This window comes from Falco peregrinus, chromosome 1 (genome assembly GCF_023634155.1).
Source record: "Falco peregrinus isolate bFalPer1 chromosome 1, bFalPer1.pri, whole genome shotgun sequence".
Lineage (NCBI taxonomy): Eukaryota > Metazoa > Chordata > Aves > Falconiformes > Falconidae > Falco > Falco peregrinus.
The window spans coordinates 34,105,233-34,130,362 of NC_073721.1; the positions used below are offsets into that span (position 1 = coordinate 34,105,233).

At 42.3% G+C, this 25,130-nt stretch overlaps 1 protein-coding gene across 2 annotated transcripts; it reads left to right on the top strand.

The window, feature by feature from the left end:
• Positions 1-13,779: 13,779 nt before the first annotated feature.
• Positions 13,780-24,410, top strand: TECTB (tectorin beta). Of its 2 annotated transcripts, none has more exons than XM_005239244.2 (11): positions 13,780-13,871; positions 14,766-14,854; positions 16,660-16,850; positions 17,272-17,414; positions 17,493-17,565; positions 20,079-20,182; positions 20,262-20,345; positions 20,541-20,703; positions 22,714-22,783; positions 23,692-23,724; positions 24,207-24,410. In XM_005239244.2, exons 2-11 carry the CDS (start codon positions 14,779-14,781, stop codon positions 24,257-24,259), a joined length of 990 nt encoding a protein of 329 aa, XP_005239301.1. In that variant the 5' UTR covers positions 13,780-13,871; positions 14,766-14,778; the 3' UTR covers positions 24,260-24,410. The 2 variants fall into 2 exon arrangements, with proteins under 2 accessions (XP_005239301.1, XP_027645061.1); XM_027789260.2 differs by having other exon boundaries at positions 13,808-13,871; positions 14,744-14,854.
• The last annotated feature ends 720 nt before the right edge of the window (positions 24,411-25,130 follow it).

Here is a 25,130-nt window from a genome sequence, read left to right on the forward strand (position 1 = left end):
GAAAGAAATGCACTGGTCTTTTCTGATGCAGATCTACCAGGTGGTAAGGTGGTGAAAATGAAAGGGAATCTTATAGTAGATAAAATATTTTACTTAGTCCATGAACATTATTAAATACCTATTAGACCTGAGTAGCACAGAGTCTTGTGGGGAACAAAACTGATGAAGTCAGGTCCATCGTGCAAGTGGCTCTGAAAAGCAGACTCTCCTAGAGCTGAAGCCCAAGCGAGGAACTCCTCACTGCAGTGCTGATTCACATATCCGCAGGTGGGTGCTTAGCTAATGGTGTACGTACACCCACAGCTGAACACACACGCACGCTGGCAGACATGCACCTCTGTCCTGATCCAGGATAACATCACAGCATCACACACACACTGAGGAAGAGCCCATGGCCCTCCGGGGTAATTTTCTGGCCTGTGCTAAGAGCATATCCCGCTCCCCCGCCACCCCCCCCACCGCCACCCCCCCCACCCCCCAGCTCTGTCCTAATTTGGCCTCCCATCTTATTTCCTTTTTTTCTCATTCGCTTACCTGCTTGTGTTTCTTTTGCCTTTTTGATGTTTTTCAAAAACAAATGCATGCTATAGAAAAGCTGTGTTAGTGCAATGTTTACCCAGCAAGGTCAGGAAGACGGCAAAAGCTATCTGACATACAAAGATGGGGGAGAAGTGCAAACGAGCAGCCGTGCCAGCTGCTTTCAGAAGCATAGCCAAAGGCAGGGTCAGAGAGACCAGAACAGTATAAATCAGTCAAACTGTCCTATCCTGAACGCTGCAATAAGGCTCAAGGGTTACTCATGTAAATCACCAACCTTAAGAGACTAAAATTGTTTTTAAATTTTCCCTCACGTGGTATAAAGAAAAAAGTTTTCACATCAGAAGCAGCTATTTCCTAGTGGGAGGGTTTTTTTGACCACAAGATGTTGCCTTATATCTCCTAAGGGTATCTCTCACTTCAGGGCAGAAATAAGAGCAGGGTGCAGAAGCTGACTGTTCTGCTCCCTACCAGCTGCTAGTTGGCTATTTAGAAACTCATTAACTTCCTCAAAAGACCTTGGCCCTAATAAGTGCCTGGACTGACCAACCTGCCCCTTTCTCCTTCACCTCTGCCCCTTGGAGTCTACCCCAATGATTAGAGGAAACCACGTGCCTTTTGTACGATTTTAAACACGGACTTACTTGAGCCATCAGGATCTGCACAAAACTGTTGAATTCGGTTCTGCCTCAGAGCTTACTGGACCACTCCAGAATTCTCCAGCTTGCTTTGACATCTTAATTCTTCTGTGTACATGTATCATTTAAATCCTTCTTTAAATCAGGCTCTGTAGTTCCCTTTCCTTTGCCTTCCGTACAACAGAATGTGTTTTAACTGCAATTGAAGTGTCACCAGCACCATTCAGCCAACTGTAACGTTGATGCCAATCCTGCAGTCTTTTTAACACCATCACAGAGAGGGAAATGAACAAAAAAATGGAATAATTCTTTCTTCCAAAATTATAATGTATTTAGTATGTAGAGATGTACCCATACGCTCCATAATGGTGACAAAAAGAACAATTTAATAGAAAACCAAGAAGACTCCTCACTTTAATTTCTATCTAAATGGATGCAGTTAAGAATATTAAGGTCAATAAGTACCTAAACTGAAAGATAAACTGTCGAGAAAATTTCTTAGAAATATCTTTCAAATTCAGCATGTCTATACAAGAAAATAAAGGCTGCTATGCCCTGAAACTGGTCTTTTTGGATGACTGGACATGGGTTCCCCTGCTGCACAGCCACAGGTACACTCATAGTCCAGCTGAAACCATCCTCTTCACAGGTAACTGTGATAGTCCTTATTCACCAAAACAAGGGGAAGTGTTGTCCTTGCACATGTACTATCAAAATAGTCAGTCCAAGGGCTATAAAGTAGTAATATTCCCCTAACACCTCTCTAATTAATATAATTACTGTAAATGACACCTAAAGACTCTTTATCTTATTGTGGACATGCACATAGATCTTCCTTTGGCATTACAGGAAGGCAAACTGAAGCCATAATAATTCATTATCATAATTATATATTAATAATAACAACCCTAGATATTTTTTTTCCAAAACAGTGTTTGACAAACTTCATCACTACAACAACAGAAATCCCAACAGGAGTGAGGATAGTAACCTCCTGAAGAGTATCCTACCTGTAGCAATTAAATGAAATTGTAATCAACAGATTTCTCAGCTCAAAGACGGCCTGGTGAAAATAATAAAATATTTTAAAAATCCACGATGCCATGACACCCAAGATGCCATGATATCTGAGAGACATGAGGCTACAAGGCCCATTTAAAATAACAGTCAGTAGCATGTTAAAAATGTGCCTGCTCTGCCATCCTTGCCTTGAGTAGTCACTTATTTACCAAGCCTGAGCTGCAGGTGTGGTCAAACCACTGATTAAATATTTCCTGAATTCTACCACTGTTTTTCTTAGGATTCCATATACATGTGTACCCAAACCACACTGGCCTGTTTTCTGCTTTCTCACATTCTCATACACAAATTTCCAGTTCTGTATTAACTGTCTTTTGTATTGAAACACAATTTCACTCGCACACTCAGGCATTTTCAATTTCTTAAAGACCAGTCTTTAAAAAGAAATATAGTGAAAAAGTAGATGTTTCCCTCTGCCCTTCCCAAGCAAAAATTTCAATCTATATAATTCTTCAGAGAATTCTGGGGGACAGAACACTTTCCCAAACAAGCAGTGCTTCTAGCTTTGTAAGCACAACTGACCAAATTTCAGAATTTCCATCCTGAAGAACACTGCAATATTTCTGCAGAATTCGGGTGAGAAGTTGAAATAATGAACTCTACAGAAATACTGATATATCCTATAGATAGATATAGATATACCCTATAGTGATAGTCTCCTGAGAGAATGGAGCATTATCTTGTTACCAGATCACTTTTAAATAACTTAAGGGCAAGAGTTCACCTTCGGAGTGAACGCTGTTTTTCCAAAGGGCCCCCTGTGCCAGTGTTCTCAGGGCACTGAACTTAAATTGCCCTCAGAAACGATGGAGGCTCCCTGTACTTGCACGATGAAGACTAATCTGAAGAATATGTGGTTAGCTCAACAACTGTGTTGTAAAGAAGTCTCACTGCAGGCAAATAGCTTCACTGGAAAAGGCACTTGGTGAATGACAGACATTTTTTTTAAAAAAAGCTGTTTGGCGTGAAACTCAAAGTGCAATAGATTTCTTTGGAAAATATAGATGGAGAAGCTTCCAGTGCTGAATAACAATGGAAAAAAGGAGCATCAGTTTCACAGTCCTGAAAATCACTAGATTTAGACCCCTAAATAACTTCTTTTGAAAAGATTAATTAGCCATCTGAATCACTTAGATCAATTTTTTTAAACAGACTAAGGTCTAAGTCCCCCTAGAGTTAAGATATTTGACCATAAACAGGAAGTTTTGAATAGAATAGCTAGGCAATTTTTAAGAAAATAATTTTCAAAATTAAAGCATACTTGCCAAGCAGAAAAAAACTATTACCATCATAAAGGTCATCCACACAAATAAATCACCAGCACGATTGCTCTCAGTGGCCTTTAATCCCAATGGCTCTTTTCCCAGGCCATCTAGGACACATTGTCCAGCATGTTAAATCTAAAAGATAATAACTATTGTAGATAACACAGCGATATGCAGCATTGAGATACAAATACTGGGGCATGTCCTTGCACAAAAACTGCATTGTCCACTAGTCAGGATGCCCCCAACTTTGGCACAAACAGACAAATAAGAGATAAGAGGACACGAGAAGCTGCCCCTTCTTGTGTGATCTGTGCAAAATGAGAGGCAAGGGCAGTCCCATGGGGGAAAGCTGGGGCAGGTCCCCTTGCACACTGAGCCATGGAAACCTCTCAGAAGAAGGCAGGGCAATGAAATATCAGGGTACAGTTTCCCTCTGTCTCCTTTGAGCTTCTGGGGCCTCTGAGCAGCAAACCTCAGGCTGCCCCCAGCCTCCTTACTTCATTTCAAGAGAACATAGTTAGACCGAGACTAAAGGGTCTGGGCTGGCTATAGCTGTGCAGCAAATTCATTTCCTTCTCTTTGGATAGTAATGATTAAAAGAGCTGATAAAGTGCAAAACCATGCATGAATGACCTGGGATCATCGCAACAGCCTGGTGCCAAGGAACCACCATTGATTGCCCAACACCACCTACTGTCCCCCTGCCCGCAGAGCCTTTCCTGGCTGATGGCAAGAGGAGCAGAGGCAGAAGACCAAGCAGGAAACCACCACTGAAACCCTGCACAAAGTGAGGGAGTGTCGGAAACGAGGATTTACAAACAGAATTCACACCCAAGCATACTTAAATAGCATTGGCAAAGTCATGAAGGAGACTGTACAAGTATCAGTGTTTGTTGAGCTCAATTAAAGTGGTAACGGAACAGAAGCGTAGTGGGAGAGGAAAGGTTACTGTGTTTTGGTGTGAAGATGAGGTGGTATGAAGATGAGCAGCCAGCTCACAATACCAGAAGGTGGCATTACATAGTAACAACTGCAGACAATGTGGTTTTAGTGGCATATCGGACAGACCAGACTGTAAAGGTTGCAACTACAGGATGAAATGAAGATGAGAAAATGGAGAAACGAGCTGGAACAGGGATAAACAATGCTGATAGAAAAGAAGACTTAAAGATTGGAGGTCACTCCACAACCAGGGATCTTGGCTGAGCTGGCCTTTGTTGTCCTAGAGAGGAACATTTTTCAAACTGCTTGTTACTAGCCACAAGATTAAGGCTTGGAACAGAAGTCAAAAATGTCTGGATGACTGAACTTGTTTCACCCACATCTTCTATTCCTGAGCGATGTAGGCTTTGATCTATTCCATTTAAAATTGCCAGATAATAAATTATCTACCTTATTAGTTAATGGATTTATTTCTAAAGGTTCAAGGAAATTACATTTGCCTTCATATTGTTCCAGGCTTGCCATATTGAAACAGCAATACTAAATCAGAATTGTTATGGATAATGCAATAATCAGAATGGGCCAATGAAAAGTCCAAGAGATGGGGCAGTACTCAGAGGAGGGTAGGACATCTTCACCAGGTTTCATATGAATGAGTCACTGATTTTCTGTCATGTGTTGTCTGTTGATAGTATACCACTAACACCATCTCCTGGCCAGTCGGTGTCTGCAGTACAGTCTTTAAAGGTCTCAGAGCCTAGAATGAAAGGTATTGTAAACATAGAAAATATTATCTTTGCCGTATCTAATGTAGATATATTCAGTGAATATGAATGTATGTCAAAATAATGCCACCTCACCCCCCCAGATTTAGATGTAGGGTGTGGGCATTTCAACTGCACTTTTTTATTTCCAAAGGGTTTCCAGCAGAGCCCATCAGAATACTCTAAAATCAACTTACATTTTCAGATCTATTGATTTGGGTAGACCTTGTTTTGGAGTACACTGAGAAATAGCAAAACAAGATGTTAAGGAAAGGCCTGTGAAAACAGATCCTTTCCCAGTGTTTCAAGCTGGGCACTTCAAACCTTATGCACTTTCCTGAAACACCACTAATGTATCTTCACCACCTACCTGCTATCAAAGATTCATGTTCTTTTTACTCTTTTTTAGATCTCAAGACCATACAGATACGCAAAAAATAACTTCAAGTTTATGTGCTTTTGGCACAACTAAGCAGTCAATAGATCAAGGTCTGTCCAGTTAACACACTGAATTTATCCAACTGCTTTCAACCACTTGAAACAAGGCTTTGACATCTTGATCTTTCAAAATCTTAAATATCTGCAGATGTGCAACCTAGCATATTAAGGAGTTACCTTGGAAATTGCTTAGGGATTATTGCTCATATATATCGTTAGCACAGAGACCTTTCTCTTCAAAATCATTTAAGAACTGACTCACAGCTCAAGGAAGATAACTTCTGAGCTTTGGCTTTAGAGACCATATTTCCAGAAAAATCATCAGAATCAGTAACTTATATTTTTGCCTTTAAATTAATTCAGGAACATAGGGCCAAATTCTAATTTTAGCTAATCTAGGAATAAACAAACAGCAGCAGAGCCTCCTGCATCATTAACAGCATAATGAATCTAGAGTCTTCGGCACAGTCTGTCCTAGAGAAGTGAGTACTTGGAGCTATAGAGGGTTTCTGAAGACAGCAAGTCTACGGATCCCTTGGAAAGCAATCAGATTATTGTACTCCTGGGGGATTTTCAAAGAAGAGAACTGCAGTGTCATACTTTCTGGAAAAGGTTGTAGGAAATATTGTATCAATGACGTTGGTATATTATAATTGCAATCATTTTGCAGACGACCACAACGATCTGTTCAGCTAGCCTAGATTGAAATGACTGCTTTCTGCAGAGCGTATACTTCATTCAATTATATTCCTGTGAGCTGCACTAGAAGAAAGTGTCATTTTAAAAGCTAGCAAATATTACTTATGCTCATCATACAAGATGTCAAATCGATTTTGAGCGAATCAATGCAACACCAGCTACCATCCAGCATAAGAAAAAGCAAAGGTGGCAATTTTCTCAAACTCAGCTATCAAAGGAAGCCTGTGAAACTCTCTGAAGAGCTGTATATGGACAGTAACAGAGCCATCTCTTGCATTTGGTGTTTCTGTGATTCTCCAAGAAATCCTATCTTGAAACAGCCAATTAAAAAAGGAAGATCTGGTTTTTATTTGCAATTGGTTGAGTCATAAAGCAACAAGTATACGAATACCTAACTGAGAGCCTGAAGCCTCTAGACTCAATTGCTCTGCTTCACCCCACTACATGGAGCCTGTAACCTGTAACACGTGTCTGCTACAATAAAACACCGTGACTGGAAAGAACCATCTCAGTGTATATCATCATTAGTGTGTTGGTGCAATTTGAAGAAAACTATATGCTTTCACTGATCTGAAATTTGGTCTGTTCTCTATAGGAAGCCTCAGAAAGCGATCTTTTTGGAGGTTGAATGCACTAAAGGCACTTGACAAAGTGGGAAGAAGAGGAAAATCCACGGAGACGCTCAACTGATGATGGATTGTGAATCATCAGGTCATTGTTAATCAGCCCTAAGGCCCAGTGTGAATGGCAAACTGACATGCAGGGGCAGTTTACTACTTTAGGTGGTAAAATAGCCTCCGAGATAAATGGGAGTCCTCTGTTCCAGAAGACATGGCCAGACAGTCCAGGCAATTGTCCTGAAACTTCCCAGAAAGCTTTTCTTATTCAAAGGACAGACACATCCAAAGTTTGCTTGGATAGCTTCTCCTCCAAGCTGCTTAATGTTTCAGTGACACCGGGGAGATAAGTGCACCATGGCCAGCTCAAGAGCCCTACACTGGCTTTGCCTTTCCGTGACTCAGTTCCATTATCTGCAAAACAGAGAGAATGGTACTAAGACTGTGATAAGCATTATTATTGATCACTTTACAAGCACAGAACAAGCTAATTAATACAGTTAAGTTTGATACACGTAGTTCTCAGAGCCACATAATTCTTTATAACAAACAGATCCCTTTCACAGCAAGAGACTGTCTCCAAGCATGATGCTATCAGACTGCTGAAAAAATCACAAACTTAAAAATGGGGACAACGCTAGTATAAAGGATTCAGTGTGTTAAAAAAAAGTAGGTCTAAGAACAAACTACCAGGATTATGTAGCTTGGGAAACAAGAACTGTGATTTTAATCAGCAGCTGCTATTGATAGAAGTGCAGAGGTTTGTGTTTGATTTGAGAGAGCAGCACTACAGATACTGAAAGATTATTTCATATGGAAAATGAATGGATCTTAACTCTTCAAAGGATAGGAATTATGGTGACCATTTCTAGAAGCTGATTTTTACCAGTCCTGCATGTGTGCAATCCTATCTGGATCCCACAAAGCAGGTTTATAATTCAGCTGGCTCAGACCATCGAGTCCTCGAGAAGCTGCAGACAGGCTCTGTAGCTCAGTTTAGGGTAGAGGTGTTGCAGAGGGAGCAGGGATACTCCAGGCTCCCATGGCAATACAGATGGCAAATCTGAGGAAAGGTTTCTAGACTTGGGAATGTGAATGGACGGAGGCACTTCCAAGCTAGGTGGCAATCAAGTCCTTTATTGTAATTCTGTATTCCCACTGCTTCTGAAATTCCCTTGTCAGTTTGCCTCTGCATTTTAATTTCCTTTGTTCTTTCTTACTTAACCATATTTTTAAAGTAAGTGGCATACATCAGTGGTCCATGGAACTGCCACTGAGGGACACCTGAGAAAAATTTGTCTTTAATCTATTTTCAATGCCTCACTGCACTGCAGTCTTTTTTTTGTCAGCTTTTCTGTAGCAAAGCGTGTAAGCTGGGTGAACAGCATTATTTATGGCCAACGCATCACGGCCAGGAATCAGGCAGAAGATCAGAGAGCGGCTACAGCCTCTTTCAAAGTTATAGTGACATACCCCAACCCAAGCTGCGAAACATCATATTGCTGCAGCCTTCCCAGCACTAGTGGGATAACATCCAGAAAAGAGAGCATTACTGGGGCAAGAAGAGCCGTGATTGCTAGTCAGAGCCAGCTGCCAACCTGAGAAGATTAAACTAACGAATGACACAAAGAGACCATTCTGCTTTCTTTCTCACCTTCCCCTTAAAATCCTCCCCCCACCTCCCACACCACACTGCCAAGAGATCAAGACCTGTTGTTGAGATAACAAGAACTAAAAGGCTTACAAGGTGTTATACAGGACAGCATGGTTGAGATCCAAAAAAGCACTTAAGCATCTCAGAAGCCATTTAGGCCACATTCAGGTGACTCCAGAGCAACACAATTCCTCTACAAAACACTTCATCCATGGATTTGGCACAGAGAACACCTACAGTTCTGCTATGGCATGTACCAAGTGGGATGGCAGCGCCGATCACAGCTGAGTCCTGCAGCCACAGCCGCACTCTTCAAAGGACAGCTCAAGGAGGCAGACCTGGTGGTCAGAGCCGGATGGGAGACCCAGAGGTAATTCTCCTTGCCTGTAGAGTTCAAAGCTATCTTTCCCCAGCACTCCAACTGCTACCCAGGAGCTAGCCTGGGGCACTCGGGGAATGACTGGAGGGCACTGTGCTGGCTGGGGCAGGCTCAGGATGCATGCCCCAGTGTGTGGGGGTGCACAGGCTTCCAAGGCAAACAAAAAATGAACGTCATGCCAACCAGGGCAGAGTGCCTGGTTGGCCTCAATTTGTATGCCCACACACAGACATCCAGCGCCATTTCAGATGTCCTTGAGTATCCTGCCTGGCCTCCAGATCCCACTGCAAAAGCACATGAGTCTCCTAGAGATCCTGTGTTACAGATGCAAATATCTTGGCCACGTTACAGTACCTGTTCATGCAATACATGCCTTTAGGCAAACGAATCAAGTGCCTGGCAAGTTTGGGCATCTCCAAACAGTGTCAGCCCAAGGATGACTGTGGTCTCACATGGCCAGTGTAAGTCATCAGTTTTGGTCTCACATGACCTGTTTTACATGTCTCATGCCTTTATTAAATCAAGCCCCAAATCCTTATTCTGCATAACTAGCTAGCTCCAAGACAAACCATAAAAAAATACACCAAATATAACACTTACTCACACAGAGGCTTCAAGGAAACTCACTCAGCTGGAAACCAATGCTTTGTTACAACAGTAGCAAACACCAGGCAGAATTTTGCTAGAGAAACTTCCAAAGAAGATTACTCTGAATATACTGGTAAAGCTAAACAGCCACAGGATCAGGCATTCAAACAAACATGAAATACGATTATTTACTTCAGCCACAACTCTGTGCTCGGCAAGATTTGCTGTTGTAGATGCCTGTGTGAATGCCTTGGACAGCAGGAATGGCAAGGGAATGGTTCCTCAGCAGAGAGCCTGTGCTCACCCACACTGCAGGAGGGCATGTCCCAACAGCGGCATGTCTCGCCAAGCATATGGCTGCAGGCAGTTGCTGGAAGACTATGATTCAGCGTTGTGTAGTTCCAGAGACAGGCAGGTGATGCATGAGAAAGTTTAGAGCAGAAGACTGTCTCTTCCAGAGGCCCAGACCTCCACCTCTGATTCTTATGTGAATCTCTCTTCCACAAACATGATTTCCTCTATTTCCCCTGCTTCTGATTTTTTTGTGAAGTTAGTGAAGAATGTCAGCTACCTGAGGACTTAGGGTGCAGGGTGTCTGTGGGTTCCAGGTGCTGTTATGCACCTGCACAGGTCTATCATCTTCTCACAAGGCTGAAACATCATAGAATAAAATAATGGAACCATTTAGGTTGGAAAATACCTTTAAGATCAAGTCCAATCACAAACCTAACACTGCTAAGTCCACAACCAAACCATGTCCCTAAGCTCCACATCTACACGTGTTTAAAATATCTCCAGGGGTGGCGACTCAACCGCATGCTGAAGTGAGTGACCAACCACGCGCCATGAGTAACTAACTATTGGAAAAGTATTTATTCTATAAAAGGCAAAAAATGATGAAATCCATAAGATATTTACGACTTGAGGCATCGAGTCTACACAGCACAGATCACTGTAGACTTAGGATCCAGGACAAGTTTGACTGTACCAACACTGTGCTGCATTTCCAAGAGGACCCGTTAACTCAGATCAGGCCCACTAGAAACGCAGTTACCATTCTTCCAGTCCCAGCATGGAAACCTCCACGCCTGTGGGATAAATACACTCCTTATCTCAGACAAACCCCAATATGCCAGGTTTCAGTGCGTGGTTGGAAACACCATCAGCCATACATTGCAGACTTTAGGTAAGTGTCACCAGATCTCATTCCTCCTGGAATCAGCTAGCTGTCTCCATTAATCCTCATTAACTCATAAAGTCCTTCCACATAGCTAAGGGGCTCTTCAGGTTTATTGTTTTATAGCAAACAATGAAAACTGGATGTCACAATATCCCTTGCAGACTCGAACAGCAGAACCCAGTTTTCCTCGTTTAAGAACTAGACAGGAGATACTTGCACAGCTTTCCATCACAATGGAAGGAACAAAGTTGGAGAGACAAGCTGCCCTTGTAGGTGAAATTCACAATAAGGCTTTCATTTACTCTGTCAAGATCTTTACAGGTACAGATTGCTGAGATTAGTCAATGGGCTTGGAAAGAGTCAGGGAAATACAACAATCCTCAACGGTCTACTTTGCAATTTAATGACTTTCCTTTTTCTGTGTGGCAATTACAGAGAGAAACCTAACCCTTCCCCAAGTCTTCACCTTTGATCACAGCAGGTATCAGATGCTGGTTGGCTTAGGTACATTTTGTGCTTGTTTCTGATGCAAATGCAAACTACTATACACCAGCTGGCACTTTCTGCCAAATATGCTTCATGGATTTCGTTCTGTTTTTTGCCTTTCACCTAAAAGGGGTATTATGTACATGGAGATTACTTTTCTGTGAGAAGACAGCGAGAGATTTATTCTCTTTCACAAATTATGGGACTTGATCCATCTTGGAGTAATTCCACTGAAACCTGTAGCATTACACCAACGATAATTTAATCACAGTATTTGCTAAAAATCATCAGAACCAAGCTAATCCGTGTTTCAAGTGCTCTGTTAATGTTACGATGAGATTGACCACTGACATCATTTTTAGCAAGGCTTTTACACTACGCCTAATCAAGGCTAGCCAAAGACCTTGTGCTTCAAACCAGCCCTGTGTGGGCAAACCTGAGACCAAGTCCAACCCCAGGGCTGAATCTGATCCCTTGAGCCAGAAGGATCATTATGTACAAGGTCACGAGGACTTTCTCATGCCCAAAGTCACAAGCGTTCTCCTGCAGGATTTCCCTTTTTCCTGAGCTATATATGCTTGATAACAGGGTGGGTCATAGTATCTCACCACAATCCAAATACACGCACACAGAGAAAGACAAAAATAAGTGACTAATTTACACAGTGAAGATTCCGAGTTGGGCTTAGGAAACCACATTTTGGCCTTAACTGCAGGATTTGGGGTGAGGCTATAAAACAGAAACCTGGACTTAAATCTTCCTTATTTTAGGATTTCTGATGAGGATAATCCCTAGTTAGGTCACACAAATCATTTTATGAGCTTTGGTTCTTGTTCAATGGATTATTCCTAAATTCAATTAAAATAACAACAAACCCTGGCCGAAGGATTTTATCCATGTGTACATTTTTAAGTAATCCCATTTCAATCAGAATGTGATGGCTTGCAGGAACTGGCTCACAAGAACAGTGAGAGCAGCCTACAACGTGCTCTGTATTGCAATCCTCATGAAGCTTCAGGTCTACGTTCAGGCTTATTATTTGAAAATAAATAGAGACATTTATAAGCTTTTCATCCTTCCATTAGGGCTTTGGACCAGTTTGCAAGAAGCAGAAGCCACCCTAACCACTTATAAATATTTTCATGTCATTGTAGATTCACCTGCCCACCACCATCGCTGGGGGACAGCTAGCATCTCTTGCAATGATGGACATATTTTGATGGCCATGTTTCGCTAATGCCACCTGGCTTGAGAGACTCCTCATCGTGAATGCTCTCCTGAAGGTGAGCCCATAAATCTCACCCACAGGAGAGCTGAAAACTCACGGTCTAGCATTTCAGGTTAAGGTCAGGGCCAGCGTGCTCTTCCATCCCACTCCCTCCTCCCCCAAAAACTCCAGACTAATAACAACCGATATAGTTTTCGTACTGCACAACTGTATACCAAAAGGTTGCTTCAGAGAAGGCAGAGCCACATCAAACTCCTGCCACAGATGGGGCAAAATGGGGCACTCCACAGAAGGAGACACCAAAATAATCTCCACGGAAACTCACAGGACTGGGTCCCACAGGCAAGGTCAGTGACATCCTCTGTGTTTTGTGACTCGACACAGGTATCGGAGCATAAGTAGCTCAACAACATCCAGATCTGGGTGGATACCGATGTCCAGTGACAGTTTACATAGCAAGACCATTTACAACCACATTTTTATGCAGGCATGTGAAACAGCAGCAGCATACCCAAGTCCTTTTGCTGGGCCTGTCACTAGAAGCTAACACAAAGAGGATGTGATAGATCACCAGAAAAATCTTACCAGTTGACTAAGACTGTCATACAGCAACCACATGACTGATGGCCATATGAAAAGCAAATTTGTTTCAGCTTTCTGTGCAACGGTCAATTTTACACATTTTGTAGTGTAATATTTAATGTACATTACGTAGCCTTATATACATGTACTATAATTATGTAGTATAATACTTAGGCTTATGGAAGATCCTACCTAAACTCAGATTACATGCCTGGGGAGATTTTAGAAAAGATGAGTAAAAAAAACCAACCCCAAAGGTGGCATATGATCTATTGGAATTACTTTTGTCCACTTGCATATAGCACAAAAGATTGACATTGTCAATGAGCCACTCAAGACAGACATCTAATTCCTGTAAATACATTTTCACTGAATTCTAGAAGGCAGCTGGCTTCACCTCTGCAGAAATTCTACATTTTCCTAATTGACTTGTAAAACAAAGATTTTGTGCCAGTTATATATATACCTTAGCAGGTTTCTGTTCAATTATTTTCAACATCTGTAAAAAGCCACCACAGAAGGACTTTTAAAAAATCAAATAGCAGCAACACAGCCCCATATAGGGGAAGAGAACTGCTTTTCTATAACTCCTTTTTTTCCTCCCACACTGGACAATACTGACAGGTTGAGATTTAACCAGAGATGGGCTCCTTTTACAAGATTGCTTATATAAAGCAAAGATAACGCCAGCTGGGTTCATTTGAACGAGGACATCTTGGGAAGAGCTGACACCGCAGCTATTGGAATAAGATCGGAATGAAAAGCTGAAATAATTAGCCCTTTTCTGTCTCGTAAGTATAATACTTAAATTTCTTGTAGCATGCATAGGATTATAATTAGAAGGAATTGTCACTGAAATGTACTGTATGAGCTTTTTACAAATATAAGGTTTTAAGTAGAGGCTGTGTTTAAATGTTGAAATCTATAGTTTTTGTTGGAAATACTTAATTAGGAAGATTTCTTTTTCTTTACCTAAAGGATATTTGTTACTTCTGACAGTCTGTTCAGTAATATGTATATGAGGGCAGACACTGAAGAGTGTCTATGAAGGGAAAATAGGAGAACTCCAGTCCCAATCCCATGGGCTGTACGTGCTTCTCCCTGTGGGAAACAGCTTAAAGGTTTGAGGCCTGAAGTGGAAATTTAAATTCCTGTATGTATGTTTTCCTAAAAACTCAACATTTAGTAGTAAAGGAGAAAATGTGTGATTTGCCAAAAATGAGCTACGTGAAGTTAAGATGATATACATCAGGACAGCCATCACAACAAAGAATAGTTTTAGCATTAGATTTATAAGCACAACATGTATGTTATTGCATCAATTTATTCTAGTAATTTCTATTCCCTCTTTTTTCAGATCCTATTGTTTCGGTTTCATTTGGTTATACTAACACTTTAGATTTAGACTCTTAACAAAAACAAAGAAAAACTAGAATAATGAAAAGCCACCACTAAAATGAAATAGCAAAATTGCCACAATAGTGACCCAGCAACAATAACCGTCTTGGAAATGTTTATCCTGTAGATGCAATTAAGTTGGGTGACAGAATATCAGCAATGCTATTTGGTTCTCTCTGCAAGAAGAACGTGTTTAACAGTAGATACATTTTCAGGTCTGCAGCCAATGCATTGTTTTTATTTCCAATTTTAAAGACCATTTCAGCTTTTATTCCCTGTGTCCTCAGATCATTGCAAGAAATGGTGACTCTTACTATTTATTTGCTGGTCATCTTGGCTCAAGCTCTTGCAGGGCCTTGCAGTCCAAATAAAGCAGGTAAAATAACTTAAGTCTCCTAAGATCTTCTTTTGTAATTAAGCTGCCAAAGGGTTTTTTCTATTTAAAAGTGGAAAGGTTTTTCTTCAGAAAGTTAAACTGTGGATTCTGGAGAGCTAATCCTTACATTTATTTTATTGATCTGCTTTCAGCTAGCACAGTAAAGCATATACTACTAAAGTCCTAGCCCCACAGAGAATTAGGCATATGCTTAACTCTGTGCAGTAATCATAGTTCAATAAAGTTAAGCACAAGGAGAATTCAGGCATAAAATGGCAAAGAAAACAACAACAATTAGAAAATATCTGAAATAGCACAGGTTAGATGCAGCAGATCTTTGCTGTCCAAGCTGGGCTTTCGTCCCACTGACTGCCATCAGATGACAAGTGGTGAATGAATGTGCTGGGCTGAGCTCCTGAGCCACACTGCTATATTAAACAAGAAAAGCCCCAAAATCGTTGAAGCTAAGGCTCTAATTTCATACTGATTTCTGCCTAGAAATTCATGTGATCTGGTGCCAGGCAGACCTGTAATATAGAATTCACTACAGTTAAGAAATCCGCTTTAGAAATGTGTTGGAATACGCCTCAATATAGATTTCTTTGTGTGTGCGTGACTGGCGTCAGGCTACTGTCAGTAATTTCATTGTATATCGTACATATTTGACCCTCTAGCCCTTTATTTCAGTACCTCCAGTTAAAGAAGCAGTTTCTCTGAACTGCAGGAATGTTTATAGCTGTAAAGTCACCAGAGTTACAAATGTGACCATCATCACAAGCTGAACCAGCCTGCGTGAGCTAAAGGTTTGTTGACCAGAAAGGACCAAGTTGTTAAGGTCCCTAGTTGTCTTTCCCCAAGTATTCCCTAACAGATATGGAAAGGCTGCAAAGCAAGGCTTTTATCATAAAAATAAGAGTGTCAAGGGCTTTAAAAGAAATAACTGAGTAGTTCCAGGCAGAGTGTCTTTTTTTTCTGACTGTAGTAATTGGAAGTCTTTCTCAATTTTCAGGTCACTAATGGCTAGTCAATATTTGCCCTTTATATTCCCATCAGACAGTCAAATGCACACTGCCCGATTCTCTTTGAAAATTGTCCAATTTCACTATCATGAAGCAATAAGTCTGTAAGTTATGATGTTCAATATTCATGGTTGTATTAGCAGTCACAGTGTTTGGAAACATATTGCACTGCTATTTACCATTGCTGTTAACAGCGCTAGGATTTCAGTTCATTCACTATTGCTAGTAACAGGGCTAGGCTTTTTGGTTCATTTTCAGATCTTAGCTTTTAACTTGAGAACTGTAAAAATTCCATTTGCGCTGGCACTGCAATGCTAGTGCCAGGAAAGAAAGGGCAAAAGATCTATCGTGGTCTAGATCTAATGCTGCTACAAAAAGGTGCAGGTCTACCAAAGAACTTCACTAATATTATTTTACAAACTCGGTGGCATTACAGAAGCCAGTTCTGCAGCATAAACTAATCTGACAGATTTCAGTGCACCTATTTTTGACTTTGGGTTTCTCAGCAGTGTCTCTGCTCCCCCATCAGCTATTCCAGAAAGATAAAAAATTTACATGAAGTTCTGCATTGATTAGAAGGCAAAGGCCAAACTCTTCCGAAGAGGGCAGAATTTAAGAACCCAAAGGTCAGTTTTGTGTAGCGAAAGCTGCTTATGTTAGGGGACCTTCCAGCACCCACCCCTGCTCACAGAAATTTAATACCAATGGAAAGCAGGTGTGCAGACCCAGCTCTTTGAAAGAAAAACACCACTGAATATCACTCTAGGTGCATTATTTTCCTTTCAGATGTAATTCTGGTATACTGCTATCCTAAAACCATCATTACCAGAATTCCGGAGTGTCCTTATGGATGGGAGGTTAATCAACTGGCACTCGGAGGCATTTGCTACAATGGCATCCATGATTCAGGATATTACCAATTCACAATCCCGGACCTATCACCTAAAAACAAATCATACTGTGGGACACAGTCAGAGGTAAGACTATTTAAGGTCAACATTTCTGAGCTGGACTCAGAAATCAGCTGGACTCACTTGAGAGAGTCTGGTTTCCTTCAGCCTGGAGTCGGCTTTAAGCACTGATGGAAGGAGGAGGCAAACCCCAGTATCAGGTAAGGAAGAATCAAATAGTTGTGCTTTGCGCATCTACAGGCAAAGTACTCGCATGCTTATCAATATTAATCTATGTGTTAATCACCCATTTGCACCTGTATTACACAGAACCTATATATAGTAAGGCATATGTATAGGCAGCATAGCATATAAAGAGCTAGAAAACCATTTTTCCTTAGGGATGGTGTTTTGTCACCAGATAGAGTCCTCATGTTGCAAAGTAAGAAGTTGTTGCTGATGCCTCAAAGACTCAGTACTGCCTACATTTCTGTCTCACCATCCACAGTTCAAGAACCCCATTTATCACTTCTACAACTCCATTGTCTCCAATGACTCCTCAGTGATTGTGAAGAGCCAGCCTGTGAATTACTCATTCTCCTGCACATACAATGCCAACTACCTGGTGAACCAGGCTGCCTTTGATCAAAGGTACATCCTCTTCTGCAAGTACATCTCACCCTGTCTTCAGTACCATATCCCACTCATATGGAAACTTTACGTCCCCAGGGTGGCCACCATCCATGTGAAGAATGGGAGCTCCGGCTCATTTGAAAGTCAGTTGTCCCTCAACTTCTACTCTGTAAGTGCTCTTTGCCACCCAGCTTTTTTGCCTTCACGTTCCGCAGGCCTCAGCCTAAGAACTGGGAAAAAAGGGCCTCTGGTCCTGACCGTGAAGTGTCACAGAGCACATCACTAGCCTGGAACAGATAATTACAGTGGGGTTTGCAGGGGTTCTTCTTTCTGCTGAGTAACAGAGAACAGAACAGACACATGCTAACTGTTTTTTTTAAATCCCTCCAAATCGGGCAGATTCTTCTGCTGAGAGACACGTTTCTAGCATGTTGATCAGTTTTACAAGAAAAAGCAAAATTTGTTTTTAGTCCCACTCAAAGAGCAGCATGCATCTTTAGACACCACTGCTACCACCTAGTCTCTACAGACACAGCAAAGCTCCATGCATTTCTCTTGCAATTTGCTTCCTGGCCCTCTCATCTGACAGCTATTTCGTGTTCCCCAGAGATCTTTAGGTCATACTGGAATTGCGCCTCTTACAAAATATTGTCCCTGGATATCAGGCTGATCTTTTCAAAGATCCCTCTCCTCCCCACAGCTCTGCCAGCTCCTGATCCTGGAATCTTCTTTCCACCAAAGCACAACTGAGAGCACCAAAGCAGCCTCTCTATTTTAGAACAGCTAGAAAAAAGTGCAGCTAATAACATACAGTGTTGAATTCATAGGTCAGGTAGAGGGAGTACCACAAGGTGGACTGATGGAAATCTCTCCCCCCACACTCTGCATTTTGGGCACCAATTGATCACTAAACATTTTGTCAAGCTTTGGGTGCCACATAAAAACCCATGTGGTCTTTTTTTCCTGATACACAGCACACTGGTAGTACGTACTGGCAAGGTCTCGGGAGGTACCACACTGCTCCTGTCAGCTCCTGTAAGAACGGCTGCAAAAAACAAAGGACAGACAGTGAGCCATGGATCTCTGGGACTTTAATTTTTTGCCAAATTACTGTTTTGTTCTAATGGCTGTGGGGTCCCAGGAGTCAAGAAGTGTCTGAACTGTACCAATACATTTTCCCACTGAGCAAAAGTACAGAACAAGCTCAGAAAGCTAATAGACCAGTCCTTTGTTATTTTGTTCACGTTTTCACTGGGGAGAAAAGGGTAATTTCAGTGAAACATTCTTTTTGGTTTTCTGGCAAAATAGAAGATTTATTTTGCCTTGCTGTGCATCTCTGCTGCTGCCTGACACAACCCTCTGCCTCTGGTGGCTATACTTCCAGGTGCTTCATGTGCCCATTTCCTCATCCAGAAGCAGTGCCCAAGCTGCAGGGTAACCCAGTGGCAACATCTCACCTGCCTTTTAGTCCATGACACACCATTAACATCACAGGACCGTGATGCAGTATGAGGGGCTGGAGCCTGAACAGAAATCAGACCTTCAGCACTGAAATGTGTTGTGAAGAAAAACAAGATAGTACCCTAAAACAGGGTAGAGCAATAGAGTTTGGAAAAAGAAGCTGTATACCAGGTTCAACTCATTTTAGCACTAGGACTCATATGAGTTTTGTGACAGTACTTCTGCAAGTTCTCTCCTTTGGTGAAATCCTTGGTGAAATGAGAATTTCTCAGGGCACTTAACAGCCATGAATCACTAATCTAAACACTGCCTTGAGCCTTAGCTTCAGTGCTTCCAGTCCATCAGATGTTGCAGTGGGAATACTGTAGTGCCTCACAGCCACCTCGCTGTGCAGGCAAGGAAAGGTACATAAGAAAGTCGGTACCAGGGAACTGAGCAAGCACAGCAGGGAAAGATAGTCCAACAGCTTCAGAAATGCATACACCTGAATCCTGCTGTGTAGATTTAACTAAGTAAACCAATGCTATGATTAAACCTGTTACTCTTTATATAGTTCTGGTAGTAGCTTTGTTATGCTCTTACACAACAAAAACCAGCAGGACTTAAGGTATATACTTCAGTGTAGTTGTAACTAGACCTTTTCACCCGAGTACCACACACTACACTGCTTCGAGCAGGCTGGCTTTTTAGTGGATGAATGACTGTAGCTGGCAGAGCTCTTCCTGCACTCTCGTGTCCCCTCAGCTCTCACCATGCTGGGACCACAAGCACAAATCACAGAGTGCTGAACCTTTGCATGTGGGCACATGATTTCTGCTTGAATTCATGCCTTCTCCCTGACATGTGGCCATCTCCCAAAACGCCATTCCTATTCCATACAGTCATCTCCAGTCTCTCACTCCCATTAGCTTCACCCTCCACTTCTGGTATACCAGAAGCAGCTCGCTTCCTACCCATGCTGTGATATAACACATACCACAACCCAAATAGCATCAAATTCTGCCACTTACTATCATTATACACCCAATATTAACAAAACAATTGTTAAACACCATCTTGGGCTTGCAATAGTTCTACTACTAGGTGTAGAGTTTGGAGCTTGCAGTTAATAAGAGCCCAGACTTCTGGTGTCCATCTCTCCAGAGCTGTCTGAAGATGCCACATGCCTTTGCTTTGCACGTTACTAGTAACACATGATGCCTTTCTCTTTGTCTTTCAAAGAATGCCAAGTTTTCAAGTATAAAAGAAGCCCCTTTCGTCGTTGAAACATCAGAAATTGGTTCTGACATATTTGCTGGAGTGGAAGCTAAGGGCTTAAGTGACAGGTAGGCAAGGGAAGGAGTAATAATTAATGAACTGGCAATTGGGACATTCCTTGTTAATCCGGGGTTTGTATCTCCCCAGATTCAAAGTTGTTCTCAACAACTGCTGGGCAACTCCCTCCTCAGAGTATTTCTACCAGATCCACTGGCCTCTGATCACCAAGGGGTAGGTGCTGGTGGGACCTGGGGTGGGACTCTGCCCAGCCCAGCCCCGAGGACGGCAGAAAGCCACAGGCTGGGGATGAGGGGGCAAAGGAGAAGCCGGCCCACGGCAGGGCAAATGTATTCATCGGACTGTGACCTCAGGAGATGGTTCGCTGAAGCCATGGAGACTGACACTTCTTCTCCATATACCACACAGGTGTGCCACGGACAGCTCCATCCTCGTGCACGAGAATGGGAAAACAAACCGGGCAACGTTCCAGTTCAATGCCTTCCGTTTCCGTAACATCCCCAAGCTGTCCAAGGTCTGGCTGCACTGCGAGACGCATGTCTGTGACAGTGAGAAGTTCTCCTGCCCAGTGGTAAGGCCTCCCTCCCAGAGACACACATGGTGCTAAGTTTATTCAGTGGATGTCGAGACCTTCCTGAGGGCACATCAGGTGCAGAGCCAGCACCAGGGCTTTCAGCAGATGGAGCCACCACAATGCGTGAACCCGAGTGGTCAGCCGTGCACCCCGACCCCAGTCATGCCACAGGCATCACACACAACATTGGGCAACTTGTTCAAATGTATTGAGAAATAAGGCAGCCATTGAAAAACTCAGTTCTTTTCGATATCCCAGACTACAGTCCTGTCTGATAAACAGCTACAGTTAAACACAAGCTTGAAAAGGGGAAGAAAGTAGAGCTTTTTTTTTTTTTTCTTTTTGGTTTTTTTTTTTTTTTTCTCCATTTTACCAAATCCCTCGGTGCCAAGGGCATCCTGGGGGCACCAGGAGAACCTGACTCAAAGCTCACTGCTAGTCAAACGAAACCTCCTAGTCCCCCTTCCCAGGGAACATCCTCTGCTATCCTGCAGTAACTCACTGCCCCTGCAGCAGTCCTGTTCTGCATTAAATACATCAATTACCACTGGAGCAGGGACCAAGGTCGAAGAGTAGGTCCCTGTGACCTTAGGTGGGAACAGGGTGGGGGGCTATACAGGCAAATTATTTAGCATGGGCAGCTGCGCACCTCTTGCACCAACTGATGCAAGGGTGAGGGTTACCAAAGTGTGTTTCTTTAAAGACTTCTTTCTCTCTGCCTCCTTCACTAAGTCAGAGCTTTGCTGTTCTTTTTCTCATGCACTGACTGTATCATTGCTTAAGACGAAGTCAAACTTTATTTAATCTGAAATGAAAGCCCAAAAATATTCCTGGGCCAACATACTGTTGTTTCAACAACAAATATTTCTTGCTGGAGAAGAGAAAGCATCACTCCTAGTGAAACTAGCTTTTCTTTCTAAACCCTTTCTCAGTGCAGGACCCAAATTAAGATAGCAGTTTATTACCCAGCCTCAGTGCTAACCAGAGGGCACATATCTGTGCATAATTTGCAGGTTTGACAAAAACATTGTTAGAAATCCAAAGTTTCAAAGACAAAAGAAAAAAATTGTTTTTTAGAGATTTCTTCAGCTTTTTATCCCACCACAGACCAGGGTTAAAAGAAAACACAAAACCAGTACTCTGTATCTACCTCTCTGACAGTGCTGCCAAACACCTACATCATCCTTTCAGGCACAGAGTGGAATTCCCTCCTCACCCTCCTGCATAGGATAATTGCTCCATCAGGCTAACATCCCTTGAGTCCACTTCCAACCCAAAACTGCAGCTGGTGATTTGCTGCAATTAAGGCTGAACCAAGCTGGGGGTCTCTGCTTACAAGCAACTCATGACAGAATTACCACATGCTGTGTTTGTAAAAAAAATATGTTCACAGCTGGGGATCTGCAAAGGTCAGGGGACATGCAAGGACCTTTAATCTGTAGAGCACTGCCTCCCATACAGACCTTATCAGCTGTGACAGGCATCATTAGTGCTGGACATGAGATGATCTATATGAAAGGGATTCGGTGCTTCCTGTGTCTACCCAATGTGAATCAATTATAATTAACAATAAACAACAACAGAAGACTTCACAGAGCTCACAGGTTAAATAGATGGAGCTCAGCTGTCCCCTTCCTTCTTGACAGGAGTTTTGTTTAAGGCAGGGTAGAAAGGGCAGCCCAGGAGGACCTGTAATTAGCAAGTAGCCACCTGTCTGGGCTCCTGCCATCTCACAACTGGAAAGAGTGCTTACACTGACAGCCACTCTAAGGGCTGTGGCACACCAAAATGCCCAGAAAATGCACTGTAAAGACTTTAAATCTCTCCTGCACCACCACTCCCCTCCCCCCCCTCCCCCCAGTAATTACAGAGGAAAAAGAATCCCTAGAAAATAGGCAGCAATACTTACACAGTTTTCATTTCCTTGGATGGAAACATGAGAATTTGGTTGGGATTTTTTTATTTTAATTTTTCTTGTATACATGGCTTTCTCTCTGATCTCTTCAGATCTGTGACAAACGAAAACAACGCATGGAACAAACTGGAGGTGTTTTAGTGGCGGAGATTGCTGTACGCAGTAAGTGGCTGGGTTTCTGGGGTGTTTCTCCCTTTGGGAAGCAAGGAAGCTGGGAGCCACCCGTGGCTCGCAGCACAGGAGCAAGCAGAGGGAACCCAAAGTCTCTGCCAGACCCTTTCCCCCATGGCAGCGGGAGTCCTGAACAGCAGTTGGTCTCCTCCAGGCTCTGGCAGGAGAGCTCAGTGAAACTCTCCTCATTCACAGAGTGAGTCAAGGCACCCACTTGGCATTAACAATAAATGGCCAAGCCACTGACATGCCGAGTTCGCAATGTCAACCCCACTCACCTGCACCTGACCTCAGCAACAGCTCTGACAGATTGCCCAGGAGTGGGAGAGAGGTCAGGATTAGGAGCAGTGGGAAAGAAAATCTTTGGTTTGGTACTTCAGCATACTCATAACTCTGGTAGGTTAACCCTTTGTGCCTATCCATCCTGATACACAAATTGAACTGCCACCAGGTTTCCCCATCATAAAACAGCCCCTGTAGTTCCTCTAACTGCTACCTCCTGGAGGCAACAGAAATTTCTCCAGGGGCTGGTTTAATCCTGCAGATCCAGTACATCTTTGGAAACAGGTCCTTGGAACAAGGTATGCCCAAATCATATTTTCACTGGAGCCCTTTATGCTAGTTTATCACTTACATCCACATCAACCTGAAAGCTAATATAAAATTACAAAGACATGTAAAGCAGCATTACTGCAATCCACCAGTAAAAACCCCATCAATTTTAGAAGATAACTGAGGAGCCTTTTATAAATTCAGACAGTGTGGCCAATAGGAAGAAATAGCCAGAATTTCAAAATGTGCAAATGTTATCTGTTCTGCTTTTACAAAGAATGCTGGTGCACTTTGCCCTATTTTAAACATGCCATCCCAATGTTATCTTTTTCTCTTATTTTATACAGGCAAAGGTTTATCCAGATTTTACACACTCTCAGGTAAATAGCAAAGTACAACAATGAAAATATCAAACCCAATATGGATTTTGAGTGGCTCTGCCAACATAAAACCCATAGCTCAAAGAAACAGGTGAAAAAATTAGTAAATTTGGCACAAAGGGAAATATTTCAAAATCAAACTGTATTTCTCAATGTTACACTCTGTCTTCCTCCTTTCAGCACATCCCTCACTGGACAATAAAATCATACCAATAACTTCCAATACTGAACATTAATTTATCTTATTTTCACACCCTCTTCCCCAAAAGGAACAAGCATTTTTCACTGCGTTAACAAAGATAACTGAAAGCACTTTTATTTGGAAAGGGTTTGAAAAACGCCTTTCAAAGCCTATTTGTTAAAACTTGAAATGGTGACAGAGCCACGTTAGGGGCATGCAGTTGCACTGAGGGGGGTGGGAAGACAACGTGAAAGGCAGCTGGCAGGGAAGTACTCACAATGAATCTGTGTTTTTCTTGCAGATATCATCTTCCACCTACTCTTTGTGACTGGATTTTGTGCTGTTTTATTATAATTGGCAAACCAGCTGCGTTTCTTAACTTTTCCCAATCCTGTATGGACCTGGACTTCTTTACTAAAAATGTTTATTTTACAGAGGAAAGAAATGAAAGCTACAAAAAATCCTTGTGCACCATTTTACCAGCTAAATAAAACATTCTGCGAGCTTTGTGCCTCAAATACTGGAGAATCCCAAAATAGATTTACCTCTCCCTAGCCTCTGCAGGCATTTTAAACTAGTGAAAACCCAAGGGTTATGTATTCTACCCATGCCTCCTTTTAAAGGGGTGTGATGCCAAGAGTACCTGTTTCTAGAGAGAACACAGGGATATGCATTTTTCAACACAAATTTTACCTTCAGGGTCCCCCTTCCCTATCAGTCTCAGTGTGGTACCAAACTCCCCTCCAGGCCTGGTCTTGCAAGATCCTAGCTTGATCTGTGAAGCCTTTGAACGAGATGAAAACCAACCTAACATGCCAAGGATCAGAGAAAAGGATGCATTTTATCTAGCAGTAGTTAGAAGGTCCTCAGAATTAATTACCTGATATTTCTTTCCTGCGCCTCAGCATTGCCAGTATCGATCAGTTGGGTTATGTAGAGTATGACACATGCTGCAGTAGGTACAACACTGTTACAAGTAAGAGGTCTTGCTGACAGGGCAGGCTCAGTGCTGTATAGCTGCATGGTGTGGATGCAAATTAAGCACACCTGAGGTTAGAAAACAAGCTAATGAGCTTTACACTTCCTTGAAGACGCAGCTGGTGTCAGATACAAGAGGGTTTGGGTGTTAGCTCTGCACCTGAGTAACATCAGCTCTTAAACAACAAGAAGAAATTGCTAGAAAGGGAAACCATGGTTGCTAAAGAGCAAGAAATATCAAGACATG